Source organism: Protopterus annectens, chromosome 6.part1, assembly GCF_019279795.1.
Source record: "Protopterus annectens isolate FY-2018-M chromosome 6.part1, PAN1.0, whole genome shotgun sequence".
Taxonomy (NCBI): Eukaryota; Metazoa; Chordata; order Ceratodontiformes; family Protopteridae; genus Protopterus; species Protopterus annectens.
In genome coordinates, this window is record NC_056738.1 from 319,877,048 (window position 1) to 319,898,540 (window position 21,493).

The following is a 21,493-nucleotide window of genomic DNA, read 5'->3' on the forward strand; positions in this document are numbered from 1 at the left end:
ACCTGTAATGGATGCACGTATACATATTACATTTTGTACTTGTGCACCACTACCTGTATTCACACTGCACTGATCTTTGAATTTACTTTGCTGTATGACTGGAAGTTGAAAGGACAATTCCATGTACCACGTCGAGAAGTCTCCTCAGTGATCAATTTTCTGTCCTGATATTTGTAAAATTACAAGTGTGGAAATTTCAACTTTTTTACCATGCTTTTTTGTATGTTCTTGACTTAGGATAGGTACTGGTTTTCAAACCTAAAGTCTCGGAACATAACATGGTGGATTATGGTTATGTCTTCAGTCATAACCAGTCTGTAGTACAAAAATGTGCTGATTCTGCCCTAACAGTGGGAAAAGTGAACCTTGTTACGAGCCTACACAACATACACCATTGGACATCGCTGGGAAATGGTAACAGCTTTTGAAAGCTGTAAAACACTTGAGACATACGGAAGTTTTTAACAGCTTTTAAAATTGATAATCCATCACAGTAGCACTAAGCTTTTGACTGCTGTCTGCGTGGCATCATTATTTTAATAGCTTCTTTGTACTACAAAGAATCAAGTCTGTGCACTCATTAGAAACTAGTTAAATATTCTAAACATGGGTGTCAGGAATCACCTCCAAAATTTTATGTCTCTCCACTTTGCAGGGGAATTTCTTGACGTGTCTCTAACACAAAACAAGTTAAGTTGTGTGCTGAAAAAATTATGTTAAAAAATGTATCTGAAAAACAAAACTTGAAAGGTTACTATTTTGGCATAATTTTGAGAACACATATCAGATTGATTATCACTGGAGGCCATATTATAATGCTTTGTAATACATGTAGTTTATCACTTAATAAGAGACTTTTTGGCAATTTCTGAACTACTTCAAATTGAAAGCTTTAATGTGTGTCTGACTTTAGGTGCCTTTCTGTGACAGCACAGGCTTTACTGCTAGCTTTGAAAGCATTCATGTACTTATTGTGCCATTCTGAGTTTATGCTGTGTGACACTAATGAGAGTTCTTGCAGGTGTTATCTCTATTAACCTTATTTTACATATATTTTATTACCTGCTGACTCTGTGACAGTGCAGCTTTTTAGTCTGCCTTCTCCCTGACTGCATGCTTGTTCGGTATAGTTATAATAGTGGGATTCATTCGTAAGAACCTTAGTAAACAAACTTGTTACAGTGGGGTTATTATAGCAATAACCCACGCCTGGGTGTGGGTAATGCTAAATTTACCCACGGTTGGCGTGGTTTGGTCGAGGGTGAAGCCGAGGGACCAAACAAAGCCAAGCGTGGGTAAATTTAGCATTACCCACCCAGAAGTGGTTATTGCTATTATCATGACATTATTTAAGAAAAGCAACTGCTACTTTTCTTAAATAATGGCATAGTATAATGACTGTTTACTGCCCTTCCGCAGATGTCTGGCATCCACGGCAGTTCTGATGTACTGCGCCTGCAGTACATCAGAGCTGTGAGCGTCTGCGGAGAAAGCAAGATCTCCGTTGCTTTTTAGTGTCTCGCTATGTTAAATGAGTTTAACATAGCGAGACAGTTTAAAATAAGCAACAGACATCTCCGTTGCTTATTTTAAAACTGACTCGCTATGTTAAACTCATTTAACATAGCGAGACATAAAAAGCAACGGAGATCTTGCTTTCTCCGTTGCTTTTAAACACTACTCGCTATGTTAAATGGGTTTAACATAGCGAGACAGTTTAAATAAACGGAGATCTCCGTTGCTTATTTTAAGCTGTCTCGCTATGTTAAACCCTTTAACATAGCGAGACATTTTTAAAACGAGTTATACTAATGGAAAAAAGTCCGGGCAACCGGACCTTTTTCCATTAGTATATCTCGATTTACAACGGGCACGCTGGCTAATTAGCGTGCACGTTTTGGGGGGGGTCATGGTATAATACTTAATAACCTCACTCTTGTAAGATCTTTTTGTGGAATGTGATCACAGCACTCGTGTACTACTTATTTTCTAATAATTTAAGTTGGAATATACACCTAAATGAATAATTTTTACAGCTTACTAAACAAGAAGCCCATTTGTGTGAACCCTCATGTGAAATGATATTTACAGAATAAAGCTTTTGACAGATGTTTCACTAGCTTACTGTAACACCTGCAGTAAGCCAACAATTAGCAATATATATATGTTTTTTTAGAATGCCTTTCTTCATTGGTCACTACTTAAAAATTTTAGAGTACAAAGCCTTCCTTCTATAAGCAGTTTAACTTGCTCATCAGCTATAGACATGGTGTGTGCATTACTTCTGACCATTTATTTGTTCATTTTTGTAGGCAGCCAGACAAACTTGTTGTGGTTTGGACCCGCAGAAATAGGCGGATTTGTTCAAAGGTAAGCTACCCTTCTGCATTTAAGTCACTTTTTTGAAAACTGTATTTTAAAGCTGTGGTTTTAGTCCTGCTTACTAGTACTAGTAGCTGAGGTACAATTCTTATGCAAAAGAGGACAGTTAGCTACTCTCTCCCTTCACCTCCCCATGTTTTTTGGCATGTTGTTTATACCAGGGTGTGGACATGTATTTTAATTTTTCTAGCAATGTACTCTCAGGGCTTAGCCTCCCTCTTTCAGTTGGCAAGAAAGCTCTGAAAGGCTTGGCACCCAAACCTGTCTTTTTAGTCAGCTGATTAGTGGTTTAGGTGGGTGGAATGTGCCCTGAAGCTTTGGAAGCTGGCTGGCTATTATGTTATGTGCAGGCTATAACCCATATAGCATAGGCTACTGCAGCAGTGATCATTCAAACATTTACTGTTATGGTAAGTTTACTTAGACAAGTATACTTTATTGTGACGAGGACACAACCAGGGATGCCAGATTTCTGACAGGACAGGTAGCTTAAAAAAAAAAAAAAAAAAAAAAAAAAAAAGGTCTTTAATGCGGAGCAACTTGCAGTTCTGCATTAAACAAAATTAGCTGCATGTTTGCTGATTTTTGATTGGCTCGTATGCTGGTATACGGGCCAGTCAAAAAAATCGCACAGTGGACCCTCTTCTGTTCAATGCGGAACATCAGGCAGTTCTGCATTAAACAGAAGTAGCTCCGTTTTATGATTTTTTGATTGGCTCGTGTACCAGCATAGGGGCCAATAAAAAAAAAAAAGCAGAGGCTGTTTCGCTGGGATTTTAACCGGCAGTCCGGGACTCGGGATAGGGCTGCTGATCCCAGGACAGTCCCACTCAAACAGGGATGCCTGGCAACCCTGGACACAGCTGAACCTCATGTATTATTGAAAATTAATGTTTTATGATGATTTTATACTAACTCCATAATGCTTACTGTCTCAGATAGTTAGTAGTACATGAAAGACTAAAGCTGAAGTGCTTTACAGTGTTGGCAGCTGTTTACAAAATGCCCTGTACAACAGAACATAACAGTTTGACAGATAGATCTCTTAAACGATTTCCCTGAACATTTCATACCAATATTTCATACAGTTAAAAAGTTATAACACTACACGGCAATCAGTTAGTTTAAATGGGCAAAGAAACTATTAAATGTTATAATAAGTACAGTACAAAACACATATGTATTATAAGCAAACTTATAAATATAAAATTCAAACTGTAAAAAAATGTATGCCCATTATATAAGTGCAGTAAGGCACTTGGGGAGTCTGAATAGTATAGATATGAAGGCAGCCCCCCAGGGATTACAAGCTATTTGCCCTTCAGTCTCATGCCTAATGTCACCCAGGGCAATAGTGTCTGTAACATGCATGCATCCTCATACCTTATTGCACAGATGCAGAACTGTTAAATTGATGCATTCCACCTTCCCCCTCACCCCCTACTCCCCACTCCCACCCCATGGTAGAAGAAAGTATTAGTCCTCAAAAATCACAAAAACTGACAGGTCAAAAAAATCCATGAAGATGACAAAGTGAAATATTGGGGACAAGGAAAAAATTATGTATTGTTACTGTTATATTAGAAGCCCAGAATTTCCAGATAGAAGATATTCAGAAAGATTAAAATAGAAATTAGAAGAAAAAAATACTTGCTCGTGACAAACTGTCAAAAGCTTCAAATAAAAATTTGAATTCATAAGTACAACAGATCCATGAAAAATATTATGTGGCCAAAGAAGCTTTAGCCATCTGGAAAAGCATCAAAGGAAGTGCAAAATGTAAAGAATAAAACCCAGAGATTTTTGAAAGGTATAAAAAGGAAACATGGACATGGGAAAGAAAAAGAGATCTGGTATGGTACAATATTTATGCAAATGAGAAAAGCCAAATTAATCAATTAAAAAAAGTTCCAAAGATATTTGAAGAGAAATGCAGGCAAAGGCACCCAGGTATGGAATATTTCACAATACAAAAAAACTAATAAAGAGGAAATGTACAAACAAGGATTAGTAAGGTAGAAGTTAAGCAAATAGAAACTGAAGTTATGGACTAAATCCAAACTGAAGGATTTAGTGTGGAGAATCCAACACAGACAGTGTCACCACATGTAGGTAATATGGGTCCCCAGATTAAGGAGTAGCAGGTAGAGCAGGAGACATATGAAGAAGATTTGCCACATGGTGATGCAGTGGAGCCTACTGTGAGAGACCAGTACCAAAGTCCATTTGAAGTTGCACAGCAAGGGAAAGGGCAGGTAACAGAGGCAACTTTGACACAGGCAGTGTTGCAGAGTGATGGACCAAAAAGTTCCCATATGAAGGAACAGTAGATGGACAGGGTGCATCGGAAGAGGATATGTCACAGAAAGATGTTCTGGAACTTTCTGTGGAATACTCATAGGGAACATAGAGCAAAGAAGATGCGCTCAGTCTAGAAAAAAATGATTTACAGGAAGACCTTCTTGATTTAATAAAAATAGATAAACATATTAATATAGATCAAAGAAACAAATAATCAAAATATTTGGAAAGCTAGATGTGGTAAAATCAGTGCACAGTATTAAAACAGGCCATAATCTAACATGTATTATTACCTGTAATAAACTTAAAACATCAGCACAAGCAGAAAAACTTAGAAGATATGTAGATAAATATAAAGGAAAAGTACAAAATAAAAAAAATTAATTGATGACGTCAAAGAACTTTTATAGAGAACTGGGAAACAAAGCAAAAGGAATAGAAACACCACCAAAAAAGAATAAATATACACATTTTGGGGAAATATTTGTGAAGACCCTGCTGAACATAACAAAGATGCAGAATGGGTAAAAGAATTAAAAACAGTAAAGAGTTATAATGTAGAAGATATGAAATGGGATGAAGTAATGGCCAGAAAAACTGAGACAAAATTAAGTAGAGCTCTTAACTGGGAAACTCCAGGCCCAGATGCAGTACCTAACTATTGGATAAGGTATTAACATCTTTACATAGAGATTTAGCCCTGAGTAAGAATTATTTATAAGCGCATCCTGAAATGACACCAACCTGGTTCACAACAGGAAAAACGGTACTCCTCCTTAAGAGTAAATCTGAAAACCATCCTGAAAACTATAGACCTATAACTTGCATCCTGACAATATGCAAATTGTGTACTGGAACTGATACTGGCAGAGTGTATACTCATTTAGAAAAAAAAAAAAACAATCATGGCAGTAGAACAAAAGAGTAATGAAAGTCATGTGGAACAACTGATCATTTGTTGCTAAATAAAGCCGTAATAGAGAACTGTAAAAATGGGAAGAATTTAAGTATGGCATGGATAAATTACAAAAAAAAAAGCATTTGACAGTATCCTGCTTTCATGAATAAAGGAATGCTCATAGGTTCATAGGTTCATAGGTTTATACTAGGCTATCTGCCCTAGGGCATTTATAAGCCTAGCCAGAGTGTGTTTGGTTTTCGCCACCCATTTTAAATTAATTTTGCTATGCCCTTTTTCGAGGTTAGTATACTGTGCCTCTGTCTAACAGTGACACAGAAGTGATACCCGGGATAAACCTACGATCTCCCATCCACTCATCAAGATTCCTCTTGAAGAGAGTCAATGAGGGACTCTGCCTAACCTGGACTGGGATTTTATTCCAGAGTGAAGGAAGCCTCTGGGTTATGAATCTGTCCCTCCAGCATGTCCTATTTATTTCAGTGCTGAGTTTCAAGTCTCTCGAGCGTGTAGCTCGATGGGATTTGGATTTTTTGAGGTGCAGCATGTCACTTAATTCCCGGTTGGACATGGCTTTATACGTCAGGCACAGGTCACCTCTGAGCAGGTGGTATGCCACTGAGTAGAGCTGGAGTTTCTTTAACCGGGCAGCATATGGCATCTGTTTGAGCCCTTTGATCCTCTTGGTGAGGTACTTTTGGGGTCTTTCCAGTTGCTGCAGGTGTTTGGTAAGGTACATCCCAAAAGGGGCATTGTACTCGATTATGGGCCTGATGAGGGATGAGTAAAGAGGCACGATGACCTCCCCTAATCTAGATGTGAATCCCTTCATGATTAGGTGGGCTATATAAAATGTTTTTCTAACCAGATTGCTGTCAACTTGGGTCCCCAGGTCCCTAATTATTTCTTCTGTACTTAATGGATTACCACCTATGTGGTAATTTGTGGGCACTTTGTTTTTGCCAAAGGGGATGACTATACACTTTTTGGCATTTAGCTTGAGGCCATGGCTCTGGCACCAGTTGTCTGTTTCTATGAGGCCCTTTTGGAGGATGCTTGTGTCGGCTGGAGAGTCGATTATGGCACCCAGTTTGCAGTCATCTGCGAACTTGGTCAGTCAAAGTCCTTCCGTGTTGGCCTGTACCTCCGAGAAATATATACCAAACAAGAGAGGTCCCAGGACTGAGCCTTGTGGGATGCCACTTGTAACTGGTTTGGAGTCTGACATGGCTCCAGCAATTCTAACCATGTGGGTTCTGTCCTTGAGCCAGTTTGCAACCCATCTAGTGACATAGGGGTTTATATTTAAGCTGGTGAGCTTATCTATAATGCCCAAGTGGGGTATTGTATCGAAGGCTTTTGCGAGGTCCAGATAGGCTGTGTGGACCACCTTCCCTTCGTCAATGGCCTTGGTGACTGTTTCAAAGAAGTTAACCAGGTTTAAGAGGCAGGATCTGCCCTTAACAAAGCCAAACTGGGTAAGATCCAGTGTCTGTAGGTCCCCAATATCTTTATTTATGAGGTCCATGATGATCCTTTCCATAGCTTTGCAGACCAAGCTAGTCAGGCTTATGGGGCGATAGTTTCCAGGGTCCGTTGAGGCACCACCTTTGTGGAGAGGGACCACTGTTGCTGCACGCCACTCTTTGGGTACATATCCTGTAGTAAGGCTGAGATTGAACAGTAGTTTTATGTTTGGGTTTAGCTCTTCTTGGAGTTCATGTAGGGCGCAGCCTGGGACACCGTCTGGTCCCATTGATGCTGTGTTTTTGCTTTGGAGAGGGCGGCTCCCACCTGAGCATCTGAGATGTCAGGGGGGCAGCACTCTGCTGGGATAGATATTTGCCCTTTTGGTGGGGAGAAGTTTGCACTGAACCTGTCAGCTAGGATGTTGGCAATGTCTGTGGGATCAGTGTATTTTTGTCATTTTGGACTAATTCTGAGCATATCTGGAATTCCCACCCAGGTTCCTAACATAACTAAAGAAAGCCTTGTGATTATCTTTAGTGTCCTGTGCAATTTTTCCATCGAAGCTGGCCTTTGACGATTTTATGAGTGCCCTTAGTTTTTTGCTAATACTGATCAGAGATGCCTTCCCTTTTTGGGATTTTGCTCTATCATGTAGTAGCTTCCTCCTTCTATTGTATAGTTTGTTTATGGCTGGGGTCCACCAGACAGGTCGTTTGCCTTTGGAGGATTGGGTCTTGGTTTTATTTGGGATTGCATGATCCATGCATTCCTGAAGGTGTTCATAGAATGCATTTATAAAGGATTCTGTGGTCTGGGCGTATTTTCCACAGGCCGGGGCTTTGAAGGATTCCACCTCAGTTTTGAGGAGTGTGAAATTTGCTCTAGAGAAGTTTTCCACTGTGGTTTTCTGGGCAGGGGTGGGGTCGGGATGTGAATATCCAGTGAGATCAGTTTATGGTCTGATCTTACCAGTGAGGGATACACTTCTGGTCTGGAGCATAGAGTCCCCATGTTGGTGATGATCAGGTCCAGTATGTTTTCCCCTCTTGTGGGAGTGGTAACAAGTTGTTCCATAGCATTTGAGTTTATGAATTCTAGGAACCTTTGGGCAAGGGTGTTGGAGCTAGAGTAATGCTCCCAATCTATGTTTGGGTAGTTGAAGTCGCCCAATATAATGGTGTTCGGAGAGACCTTCATATTTTCCAGTGTTCTCAGGAAGGCTGAGTGGGGTTCCTGGGTTTGGGAGGGTGGTCTGTAGCAGGCTATAAACTGGAAGGCAGTTTTACCCACTGTTAGTTGCACATGGATAGTCTCTGATGCTTCGTGCTTTGCCACCAACCTGGAGGTGTGGGTATCTTTGATGAATATCGATACTCCCCCTCCTTTTGTGGTTCGGTCCAAGTTTTGGGGCCGAAAAGCATGGTATGAGGTATAACCTGGTAGTGCTGGGGTGCCCTCGGGAGTCCTGAACCAGGTTTCTGTTACTGCACAGATATCGATGTTCCCCATGCTAAGGAGAGTTTCGAGTGCGTGCATCTTGAGGTTTAGACTTCTAGCGTTGAGTAGCATTACTCTTAGTTTCTTATCCCTTGTGATACCTATGGAGGTGGGTTTGTCTTTTTAGCCTTGCCTAAAAAAGGCACTATGGGGGTAGCAAGAGCCTTTGCCAATATCCGAAAGCCCAGGGGTGACAGGTGCAAGCCGTCCCTAGCAAAGCATCGTGGCTTGTCGTGCATATCATCCCAAGCTGACAGGCATTGGATCCCCTTTGAATGACACCAATACTTAAGCCAATTGTTGAAATTGATCATCTTGTCTTCATATTGTGGCATCATTCTTGGTGAGGGTAAGATGCTACTCAAGATCAGGGTCATACCAGCCTGTGCTACATGCTCAGAGAGCTCCTCTATGTCTCTTTTCATGTAGTCCAGGGAGGTACGTCTCAGGTCATTCACACCAGCATGGACAATGACTGAGTGATATTTGTACTTGCCTTGGAGTGACCTGAGTGCTTGTGTTATGTGGCGGATCCTAGCGCCAGACAGGCTGCTCACCGTGACCTTCTCCTTGTTCAGCCTGGTGAGCGGGACGTCAGTGTGCCTGACGATAGAGTCACCTATTACAAGTGTATCAGGTGTGTTGTTTAGCCTTAAGGGCTGTGACTGTTCGGCACACTGGCTTTGTGAGATATGTGTTGCACGTGTTTTGTTTTGGGGTAGCGGTTGCTTGGGTGTCTGCTTTGGAGGTCTGTGCTGCTTAGGCAGATCGTTATTTAGAGGCTCCGAGTATGTTTTTGTGTGATTACGTGTTTGGTTTGCTGTCGTGGTAGGTCTATGTGAGACTGGAATTGTAGTGAGTGTGATTTCCTTCTCCTACTGACTGGTTATGCCAGTACTGAGTTGACAGATGCCGACAGATGTACAAGATACACTCTGCACTAATCAATTACATTATAGTGACCTAGAAACAGTGAAACAGTGGCAAATGAACTTTGCAGCTGGGCCATGACAAAGGGAAGATTACTCCAAAGGGAGATATTCCATGGTGATTCTCTGTCACTGATGTTGTTCTTTCTTGCTCGTAACCCATTAAGTTGTTTACTGAAGAGCTTAGGCTATAGTTACAATTTAGCTCCCAGAAACCAACATTGTTTTAAGACATCTCATTTACTTTTTGTGGATGACTTTAAACTGTGTAGTCCATCAGATGAGAAGTTGAAAGCACAATTGCAAATGGTAAAACTTTCTCAGATGATATAGGAATGTCATTTGGTCCTGATAAATGTGCAAAATAAAATTTTAAAACAGGAAACCTGCAGCACCAAGAAAATGTCAATCTGGGACAGGAATGTGATGTAAAGGAACTTGAGCAGGAGGAAGTGTATAAATATTTGGGAGTAGATGAAGGATCAGCAATAAAACATGAGCATGTGAGAATAAAACTCAGTAAATAATATTTTGGAAGACTAAAACCAGTATTGAAAGCTGCTATGACCTCTAGGAATACAGTCCAAGCTATAAATCACTTTGCTCTTCCTGTTCTAACATGCATTTTTGGGGTAATTGACTGGCCTACTCAAAAAAATGGATCAACTGGACAGGAAAACAGCAGAAATGCTTCATGCTTATCAAATGATATATAAAATCAGAGAATCCCAAGATTATTTATTCCTCACTGTGAAGTCAGCATGGGCCTCCTCAAATGTGATTATATGTATAGATCTGCAGTTATGGGATTGTATACATACATATTGACCTATTCAGATCCAAACATAGTGAAAACTTTAAAACATGAAGAAAAAAGTCTAAGATGGCATTCGTCATTTAGCGGAAACATTTTGGTGTAAGTGGGAATGGAAGTTAAAGCAGAAATAGACAAAAATCAGACAGCAACTGAATGTGCCAAAAACCAAAAGAAAGAAAATGAGGAAAAGCATCACATGAAAAGGGAAAAATGGAAAATCTATAATTATAGTGGCAAATAAAGAGATCTCCTGAAACAACCTCATGTTGACCATGATTTGACACAGGAATGGTTAAGGAAAGGCAAACTGAAAACAAAGGATAAAATGTTAACACTAGAGGCCCAGGATAGTGGACTGCATATTTGGTGGTTTGCAAATTCCAGTGAACATGTGGGAGAAACAGTCAAATGCAAGTTTTGTACAAAAAAAAAAAAAAAGCTGGAAACAGTCTCACATCTTGTTGCTGTATGTGATTCACTGATGGCAGGGGGCATGTATACTGAAAGTCACAATGATGTGGCAATACTGTTGCATTGGGGACTGTGCAAACACAATATAGAAGTAGCTGAGAATCATTGGAGATATGAACCACACAGTTCAAAAAATAGGTGTAAGAAAAGCAGGTATAGTAGTCCATGGAAAAAAGACAAAAGCATTGATCATTGAAACTTCTTAATCCAGTGATTACAGTGTCTTGTGTGCAGAGAGACACCAAGTCTTAAAATAACAGGATTTGCAGGCAGAATGAGAACAATGTAGAAGAAAATACCCAGACAGTTCCATTAGTAGTAGGAGGAATAGGCCTAATAAAAAATAGTTATACATAGATATGCTACCAATATGTGTAACTTAGTATGAATCACAGAAGGAATCAATTCTGGGCACATTGCTGGTGATGAGAATAGCACTTTTGCCTAACATCAAAGACTGAAGCAATACTAATTTCATGAACTTTAATTGCTCTTTAACTTAGGAATGTGGTCTGTTCCCATCATGGTATTAGAAACCCAAAGGATTTTGAGAAATTAAACCAAGGAAAGACAGTTCTTAAATGATCCATGAAAGTTGAGTTTATATTTAATCCATTTATGCCCTAACTGCTGCTGGTTTGTTAAAGTACATTCCTAACTTTTGCCATATTTTTTCCGTTTTTGCCTCACTGTCTGTAGATCATCATCATCCACTTGGCAAATTGTCCTTTTCATTCCCCTTCATTGGGACAAGGGTCATTTGGGAGAGACCATCATTTACACAGCCATCATGTGTGGTTTAAACTTTTTCTAGTTAAGCATTACTTATCCACACAAACCCAATGTAGCAATGGAAAGGGGACATGAATGGACTGACCAGAGAGGATGCACCCTCACCTTTGCAAGTAGTATTCCCTCCAAGCAAGCCTACCCCTTCCCTGAAGTACTGGTGATGGTGATAACTTCTCTCCCACAAAATTTGTCCAGCTGTGTGTGTGCCCCTGAGTGCGAGGAGCCATCCCAATCCCTAGGAGAGGAGAGGAGAGTTGGCCATGTAACTTCATCGTCCTCCCTGCCTGGCTCTTCTAGTCCTGGGGGTGCTAATCTTACCCCTCTCACCTGGGTGGCAGTTAGGGCTTCATCCCTGTGCTCCATAGAGCCAGCCTATAGCTTTTGCCATATTTTACAGAAAGATTCAGCCAAAGATATTACAGCAGACACATCAGTGAAGTAAGCTGTATGCCTAGATCTGTTAAGAGTAGGTCCGTTCTTGGTTAAATTGTGGGGTAAAAATATAAAACTACTTGACAGCCCAAATGCTGCTAAGCTGCTAATTACTTCCCCTTGTCCCAAAATGCAATGTGATCCTGTCAGTCTGTAGATCCTCATTGTCACGCAAAGAACTCAGATGAGTATCATAAACAACTTTAGGCAGCTTTTCCATTTTTTTTTTTTTTGCTGAAAAGGATAAGAAGCCATAACATCTGTGCATTCTTGTAGATATTTCTACCTTAAACCTTTTTGACTTATATTACTTATATTACTTATATTACTGCTTTTACAAAACTTTTTTTTTCAAACTTATTCATTTCTGATTAAACTTTCCTTAGCAATGTTGCCACCTTCTGCTAGTGAGTGTGTGTGTGTGTGTGTGTGTGTGTGTGTGTGTGTGTGTGTGTGTGTGTGTGTGTGTGTGTGTGTGTGTGTGTGTGTGTGTGTGTGTGTGTGTGTGTGTGTGTGTGTGTGTGTGTGTGTGTGTGTGTGTGTGTGTGTGTGTGTGTGTGTAATTAATTGCAGTCCTTCAGTGGCCACTGCCGTTTTCATTAAAAAAGAATGACATTCTTTATATTGTATGTGTCTCTGTGTGTTGCTTTAACCATTCAGTTTTACAGTATTTAAAAATCAGCTAAGCCGGATACTTTGGTGTTGGTAGCAGGTTTACTCCTACATTTCAGAACCCAGCAGTCAACACAGCAAATAAGGAGTTCAGGACAGTAGACCACCTCAAGAAACCTTTGGATGCAGCCTCCACATTCTTTTTGAAGACAATATATCACGTCTTGCATAGAATTTCACTGAGAGTTGTGCACAGTAGGATGGCCAGATGAGTTACTGACCTATGAAAGACAAATTGCTGTGCCAGTCAACATGGATGTTCTTCGTGTTTCACTGTTGCAGTCATAACTGTAGGGTGATCCTGCCGGCAGGCAGCCCGAGGTCGGCCAGAATCCCAAAGTCTGGGTCTGGCGTCGGCTGTTCCAGCAAGCACCCTGACGTCAGAACGCAGGGATATAAAGCTGACAGCCGACGCCATCTTCTCCAGTCCTTCTTGCCGTGCGGTGGAAAGCAGCTCGCAAGTCGTTGGTTGGCGTTTTCAGACAACGTGCTTTGATTGTCTTCGGTCCGAAGTTTTCTACTTCTCTTCTCAAGCTAAGTACCCCATTGGGGAAACTTTTTTCTTGCTCCTCCGATGTCAGAAAAAGTTAATAATTGTATATCGTGTGGGAAACAAATACCTGATAAACATTTCCACTCTTACTGTCTACCTTGCTTAGGCCCTGACCACGACGTTTCTTGCTGTCAGTTCTGTGCCAGGTTTAATTCTCGCACTATCAAGCGTAGGTACGATTGGGCCTTGAATTATTTCGGTAGACGATTCAATTATAGGATGTCATCGGATACTTTACCGACAACCGGAATTCAAAAGAAACGCAAAGACAAGGATAGGCCTCCGAGGTCCAAACATGATATTTTGCAGCCGGAGCCAGCTTCAGGTTCGGCGGTCGTCAGTGAGGCACTTTTGCAGCCCCTGTCGTCCACCATTTCGGAACCGATGGCCGACAAGGACTCCCATGGGGAGCCTTCTAGGCCTAGTATTTTAACTGCTGCAAGACCTTCGGACGTCGCTCCTTCAGATGGGTCCGGAACCGCTGTGCAGGTACCGGCTTCTGAGGGGGTTTTCAGGCCTTCTAATATCACTATTTCTACAAAGGCAAAGTCAAAGACTCCTGTTAAACCACGGGTTTCTTCACAAGCTTCCTCGGATACAGCTCCCAAGTCCCTGAAGCAATTACTTCGGATGGCTGAAGATTTACTTACAATGATTAGGGGTTCTCACCCTCCTCCAGAAAAAAGGCCTAGACAGGATATTCCTTATGATTCTTCTGATCAGGCTTCTGTGTCTTCTGTCTCTTCCTCTGACCAGGATTATTCTTTTCCTCCTTATGAGGATTCTGATGCAGAGGACTCTATTCCCTCTGCTTCTCCCCCTGAAGATTTCTCTTTTGGGGAAACCTTACATGAGATGAGGGAGCATTTTCATTGGGAATGTCAGGATTACTCTGCTTCCAAGAAGAGACTTAGGGAATTTCTCCTTCTCCCACAACACAGACCTTTGGCTATTCCTCCTGTACTTGATATTGTGGATGATGCTTTTTCTGAAGCTAACCTAAATCCTGATTCCTTACCGCCTGCTCCTTCTAAGCCTGATAGATTTTACAGAGTCCCTGACTCCCATCAATTTTCATTTAAGAACCCTTCTGCTGATCCTGAAACCATTTCTCAGGGTTCTAGGGCTGCTAAGGCCGCTTCTTCTAAAAATCCTATCCCATCTGAAAAGGATTCTCGTGCCTTGGACAGGTGGGGCAAGAAGGTTTACACTTCTGCTACCCTTTCTATTAGAGCTTTAAATTGCCAGTTTCACATGTTCAAGTATCAGCAATTTCTTTTGTCTGTTCTAAAGCAAAAGCTCTCTTCCTTTCCTGCATGTGCAGAGGGCAAGGAATTACAGGATGTTTTGCATGCAACTGAACAAGTTAGCAAACATAGTTTACATTGTGGTTTTGATGCCTTAGAAGCTTCTTGCAGGGCTGTAGCCTCTGGTACTGTTATCAGGAGACACGCTTGGCTTCGTGAGCAGAATTTACCAGAACAGGTTAAGGCTAAGCTGTTAGATGCCCCTGTTCAGCATGATGTTTTATTTGGATCCAAGGCTGAGGAGGTTATTAAAAAGATGGAAGAAAAAGCAAAATCTATGCAGATTGTTAAAGATTTTTTACAAGTTCAGCCTCCTAGATTGTCTAGAAATTGGCCCTCTAAAAATTGGTCTTTTCCCACGTCTGATAGGCCTCAAAGGGGAAGATATAGACGCTCCAGAGGTCGGGGGCAGGCTCAGGCCTCTTACAGGTCCAGACAATGGACTGCTTCTTCACCTAGAAGGGGAGAAGACAGACCTCAATCTCAAAAGAAGCAGACCCAATGACTCTCTCCGTTGGGCTACAGGTCCTCCTTGCCTGGAAGCCCCTCTCGGAGGAAAACTTTCTCTTTTCTACCAAAGTTGGACTCATATTACCCAGGACAAATGGGTTTTAGACGTGATTTTAAGAGGCTGCAAATTCCACTTTCATACTCTGCCAAGGTCTTCAGGCTGGCCGGATCTGCCAAAACATCAATGGTCAGAGGCCTTAAATCAAGTGGACGCCTTATTGGCCATGAAAGCCATAGAACCTGTTCCACCTCCAGAGATGGGAAAAGGTTTTTACTCCAGACTATTTCTGGTCCCAAGGAAACAAAACTCATGGAGACCTATTCTGGACCTCTCAGTGTTAAATACCTTTCTGGAGATTCCAAAATTCAAAATGCTTACTCTGCAACAACTTCTTCCCATGCTCTCCCAGGATGCTTGGATGGTGAAATTGGACTTGAAAGAAGCCTATTTACACATTCCCATCAGACAGGAACGCAGAAAATACCTCAGATTCAAGGCAGGTTCGAAACACTTTCAATTCTCTGTACTGCCCTTTGGCTTATCTACTGCGCCCAGAGTCTTCACCAAGTGTCTGGCTCCAGTAGTAGCTTATTGCAGACTCCAAGGAATTCAAATTTACCCCTACCTGGACGACTGCCTTATTCAGGCAGACAGCAAGGATCTTTTACTTCAACATCTGCAGTTTGTTCAGCGTCTTCTCCTACTACTGGGATTCTCAGTGAACACAAAAAAGTCACATTTGATCCCCTCTCAACAAATGATCTTTTTGGGAGCTCTTCTAAATACAAGCTTACAAAGGGTCTTCCTTACTCCAGAAAAACAAGTACAGCTGGCATCAATTTTCAAAACCTTGGCTACTTTAACTCAGCTCACTGCAAGGAAATTCCTGCAGGCTTTGGGCTACATGGCTTCTTGCATCCTGTTGATTCCAAATGCAAGGCTTCATATGAGAAAACTTCAATGGTACCTAAAGAGTGTATGGTCTCAGCATTACCACAGCCTGGAAACTATGATACGTCTGATTCCCTGCCTCCAAAAGGAGTTCCTTTGGTGGTCCAGGGCTTGTGCTTCAAACGAAGGGAATCCCTTTCGTCTACCTCATCCTGCTCAGATCATAACCACAGACGCCTCGGATTATGCTTGGGGAGCTCATTACCTAAACAATTGCCAGCAGGGCTACTGGACAAAGAAGCATCTTACCTGGCACATCAACTTGAAGGAAATGTTGGCAGTCCAAAATACTCTTCTAGCCTTCCAGAGTCTTTTGCAACCAGGCCATCTTCTGATTCGCACAGACAATACCACAGTCATGTGATACATAAACAAGCAAGGGGGCTGTCACTCCTACCCCCTTTGCAGACTAGTCATGAGCCTATGGGACACAGCTCTAAATCTAAATCTGCATCTTCAAGCTCAATTCATTCCAAGAAAACAGAATCTCTTAGCAGACAGCCTAAGCAGAAATCTTTTGGATCCTCACGAATGGATGCTGGACCCCACCATATTCAGCAGGATTACAGCAGTTTGGGGAGTCCCTCAGATAGATCTGTTTGCATCTCATCTCAACCATCAGCTGCTTTCTTTTGCACCAGGTCCTTCCACAAAGCAGCTTGGAAAGTGGATGCCCTGTCTTTCAGTTGGAGGAATCTTTCGGGATATGCCTTCCCTCCTCTTCCTCTTCTACCTCGGGTGTTACTGAAAATAAAACAGGACAAACCCAAGATTTTCATTTTGATAGCTCCAAATTGGCCTCGACAGTTTTGGTATCCAACTTTAAGACACCTGTTCTTGGAGCCTCCATGGATTCTGCCTCTGTTCCCTTCTCTTTTGTCCCAGCATCAGGGTCAGATGTTTCACTCTCATATCAAGACTCTTTGCCTGGCAGCTTGGCTTTACAAGGGCCTTTGACTCCTTCTGCTTTTCCCAAACAAGTTTTGGATGTTCTCTTAGAAGCTAGGCGTCCTAGCACTAGAAAATCCTATGCTTCTAAATGGAAAAGATTTTGTATTTGGATGCGGGACCGAGGTTCTAACCCTCTTTTGCCTGACATTTCTTCCATTCTACTTTACCTCTCAGACCTTTTTCTTAAAGGCCTCTCCTTTTCTTCCATTAAAATCCATGCTTCTGCTATCTCGGCTCATTACAACACTGATCCACCCATTTTCTCTCACCAGCTGGTGAGACAATTCTTGAGAGGGGCTAAGAATTTGAGACCTCCCAGAACTCCTCCTGTTCCTGCTTGGGACCTTAATTATGTTTTGGAAAAACTAACTTTACCCCCCTTTGAGCCTACGGCTGCTTCGGATATCAAGTTTCTTTCCTGGAAGACAGCTATTTTATTAGCTTTGACTTCTGCCAGAAGGGTTTCTGAGTTGCAAGCTCTCATGGCTGTGGAACCATACCTTATTTTCCACCAAGACAGAGTTGCCTTGAGGACCAATCCTACATTTATGCCTAAGGTGATTTCTAAAGTGGCTTTAAATCAGACTATTCACCTTCCTACTTTCTTTCCAAATCCTCAAAACAAAGAGGAAAGGATTTTGCATTCATTGGACGTACACAGACAACTAAGGTTTTACCTGGGTAGAACTAAAGATTTCAGGAAATCTGATCAGTTGCTTATCTCTTATGCCTCTAGTTCTCTAGGCAAGGCTATCTCTAAACAAACTATTTCCAAATGGATTGCTCATGGGATAAGGTTTTGTTACTCTCACTTTGGGAAACAAATTCCAGGTACTGTTAGAAGTCATTCTACTAGAGCAGCTGCCACTTCAGCAGCTTTTCTCAGAGGAGTTCCTACCAAGGACATTTTGGAAGCTGCCACTTGGAGTTCAGTGCATACTTTCTCTAAGCACTATAATCTCCCTTTGTATTTTAAGTCTAGGGCAGGTTTTGCCTCTGCTGTATTGCAGGGTCTTCTGGCTGCCCCTTCTTCTGCATAACCTCCTCCCTCATCACAGCTTTGGGATTCCACCCTACAGTTATGACTGCAACAGTGAAACACGAAGAACATAGTACAGTTGTGTACACCTACCATAAATGTAGATGTTCGAGTGTCTTCACTGTTGCAGTCGGTGTTTCCCTCCCACCTATCCCCTCTTATCTTCCTCTTCTTTTGTAGTGTATTTGTGTTTCCTTTTTTGGACACCTTTTGGTTATTTTGGGGGACTTCTGACATCTGGGGCAAGAAAGACTGGAGAAGATGGCGTCAGCTGTCAGCTTTATATCCCTGTGTTCTGACGTTAGGGTGCTTGCTGGAACAGCCGACGCCGGACCCAGACTTTGGGATTCTGGACGATCTCGGGCTGCCTGCCGGCAGGATCACCCTACAGTTATGACTGCAACAGTGAAGACACTCAAACATCTACATTTATGGTAGGTGTACACAACTGTACTTTATCCCACCATGGTGAATCACATTATCTGGGTTTCTTCTAACACCAGTTAAGACTGTGCCAGCACTATGGCATCTGGCATTGCAATTTTCTTGTACTCATGACTGATTTAGCAATATTGCTGAGAATGACAAAGCAACCTTTATGAATATCCCATTCCAGGACATGGTGTTATTCAGATTGGACATTTAGGTAATGATGGAGAATATGGAAAAGGGTGTTAAGACTATTTTGACTGTTGGAGTTAAATGCTAACTTCTTCGATATGTTTTCTAAAATGTAGGGGAACCACTTACCAATTGTGTTTGGCATAGGCAAGAGACACAAAAGCAGAAATATGGGGAGAATACTAACAGTCAAGGTAATATTTACAGAGAGGCCAAAGATCATAATGCAAGCTTTTTTGCCAGTCACTGGGTGGCAGCAGTCTTCCTGTGGGTGATCTTCAGCAGTCTTGAGACCTTGCCTAATTACCTCCCATTGTATGGAGTTGAAAGTTGCGCCTGAATTCTGACCATCAAGACGTTTATGAAACAAGTTGTATAGAGACAGTTAATTCTGGCTTCCTTTTTTATTTGAGCATTGGGTCTGATAGCTGACACAGTATACATGGTTCCCAGTTCCAAGTTTCTTGAAAATGCAGCTGAATCAATTTTCAGATCCCATAATGTTTCTGGGGAGGTATCCAAAAGTTGTAGGTATCAGTTGAAGTGATGGCTCTGTGAACCTAACCATTCTCTTGGTAGACCATTTTAAAGGGCAGACAGTCCATGGTGTATGACAACATGCAGGGGCCAGTTTGCACATAACAGTTCTGGACATTAGGGCAGTCCTGTCTCTACGGGTCTACTTCACTTAACCTAAAACTCATTTGACTGACAGCCATTTGACCGACACCCAGCTGACCTAAATTTCATTTGACCTAAAACTCATTTGACTGACTCCCATTTCACCGACAGCTTACAATGCTAAATTTCAACATACTAAATCTTAAACCATAGACAAGCACACTTAGAACACCAATAACTAACCCTTTCCAGAACTTGCAAACTACTTACTAACCCTCTTAACAGAAACGGCACAATGCACAACCAAACTAGGTGGGGGGCTGTGCCCCCAACACCCCTCAATGTGGGGGGGCTATGTCACCCACACACACCCCCAGTTATATATACTAACTCCAGGAGCACACTACAGTGGGGAAAAGGGCATATACCTTTAACTTGCCTTACAGTACTCTACACGTTGCCACCACTGCTGGGAATGCACAAAACATTCGCCAGATTACTTTTGATACTTCCCATAAAAATGTAACTAGAAAAACCCACATTTAGAAACACTACAACACTACTTTCTACATGACTGTTGGAATTCTAACAGCATTATAAGTTGCAGTAATTCTCTTTATTACAAACAAGTCTCAGGTGAAGGAAAACCTACAAGTCTATGTCTTACATGTCGGTGAAATGGAAGTCAGTCAGTCAAATAAGTTTTAGGTCAAATTAAATTTAGGTCAATTGGGTGTCAGTCAAATGGATGTCAGTCAAATGAGTTTTAGGTCAAGTGAAGTAGACCCGTCTCTACATGCCTTTCTGAACCCCCTTGACTTGGGTGAGATTGCCGTCATTACTGACAATATGGCTGTAATTTGGTACTTGAACAAGTAGGAAGGGGTGCATACCTATCCCCTCTGTCTCAAAGGCATGAAAGGGTCTGTCTGTGAAAACCTTCTTCAGCAAATGACTGTTCACTGAATGATAACCAGTAAAATCTAACACTCTCGAGCGTCCATTCCAGCGAATTTTTAACTATGGAAAAAATGCTTGGCCAACCTAAAACCAGACAAAATTTAAAAGCCTTCAAAGTGGGGATTTGCTCCCCACAACCCCCAGTTGTGAGGCTGTACCCCACCCCCGCTAACTAAATATACCAACTCTGAGATTGCAGTAAAGTGGGGAAAAGGGCAAATTCCCAATGATGGCCAAGCATTTTTTTCCCTTAGAAAAATTTGCTGAAATGGCCATTCATGAGAGTTAGATTTTGCTGGTTATTGTTCAGCAAAGGGCTATTTGCTTAAAGGGGGTTTATCGGCGTAATATAGACCCGCATAAAATTATGAGAGCGGAATTTGCCTACAGGTCATCTTCTGATAGCAGGTCACTTCACTAGAGAAATCATTTCTTTAGTGGACTGGCTCAGTCAATGTCTTCTTAGGCTGTGTGGGTGGTCTTTCAGTCAGTCTGTAGTGGGAAAGCTTTTCCATTGTTGGGGGAACCCTTGCTGTGACCATTTTGGGTCCCCAGCCCATATCAAGTGCAACTTCTTTTCTCCTGTTCCACCCTTGGGAGAACGTCCTCTGAGGTGCAGTTATACAGAAAGGGCACCTGTGTCTCCTCTTTGCCCAACCTCCACACACCCTGAACTCAAAAGTTCATTCAGAAGGCAAAACTGAGGAATGACAAGATCATTGACATAGTTCCATTTTAACCCTGACAGATTTTTTTCCCTTGCTTTGACCTCACCTTCTGGAGAAGCTTATGTGCAAGAGTCCCTTCAGAATCCTCTTGACTCACCCATTCAGGAAACTCATGTGGGCTTTCACACCCTATCTGTAACCATATGGTAACTCTAATTCCAGCATGGACCAGTGACCCTTCTTAAGTTAAGAAATAGTGCAAATCTTGACATTTGTTAACACTAGAAAAACTTGTAAAAGTAAATGGACATACTTTTCCATTTGGGTTACAGGAGTCTAGAACCCTTCTACTGCCCCTGTTCCTGCTATTTGTGATTATTTATCTCATATTTTTTAAATCTTGCTTAAGTTATTCATCCATTAATAGTCATATTGTAGCAATTTCTTTAAAGATCTAGCTGTTTGTATTTAGCTTTGCTAAAGGTTTGTAAAGCATTTCTGAAGAGTACCTTCCTGTTACATTCTCCTGTTAGCAAGTCCATTCCTCCATGGGACCTTTACATTGTTTTGGGGAAGTTTAACTGTTCTTCCCCCTGCACTTGCTGCTTCAGTGGACCTGATGTTTGTGT

At 41.7% G+C, this 21,493-nt stretch overlaps 1 protein-coding gene across 2 annotated transcripts in view; it reads left to right on the forward strand.

Moving 5' to 3' along the window:
- LOC122805531 overlaps positions 1-21,493 on the forward strand; it is a 2,823,268-nt gene that overhangs the window by 252,781 nt on the left and 2,548,994 nt on the right. For both annotated transcript variants that reach the window (XM_044075738.1, XM_044075739.1), the window contains exon 2: positions 2,313-2,370. In XM_044075738.1, the coding sequence (XP_043931673.1) occupies positions 2,313-2,370 (58 nt within the window). The remainder of the gene's footprint in view (positions 1-2,312; positions 2,371-21,493) is intronic.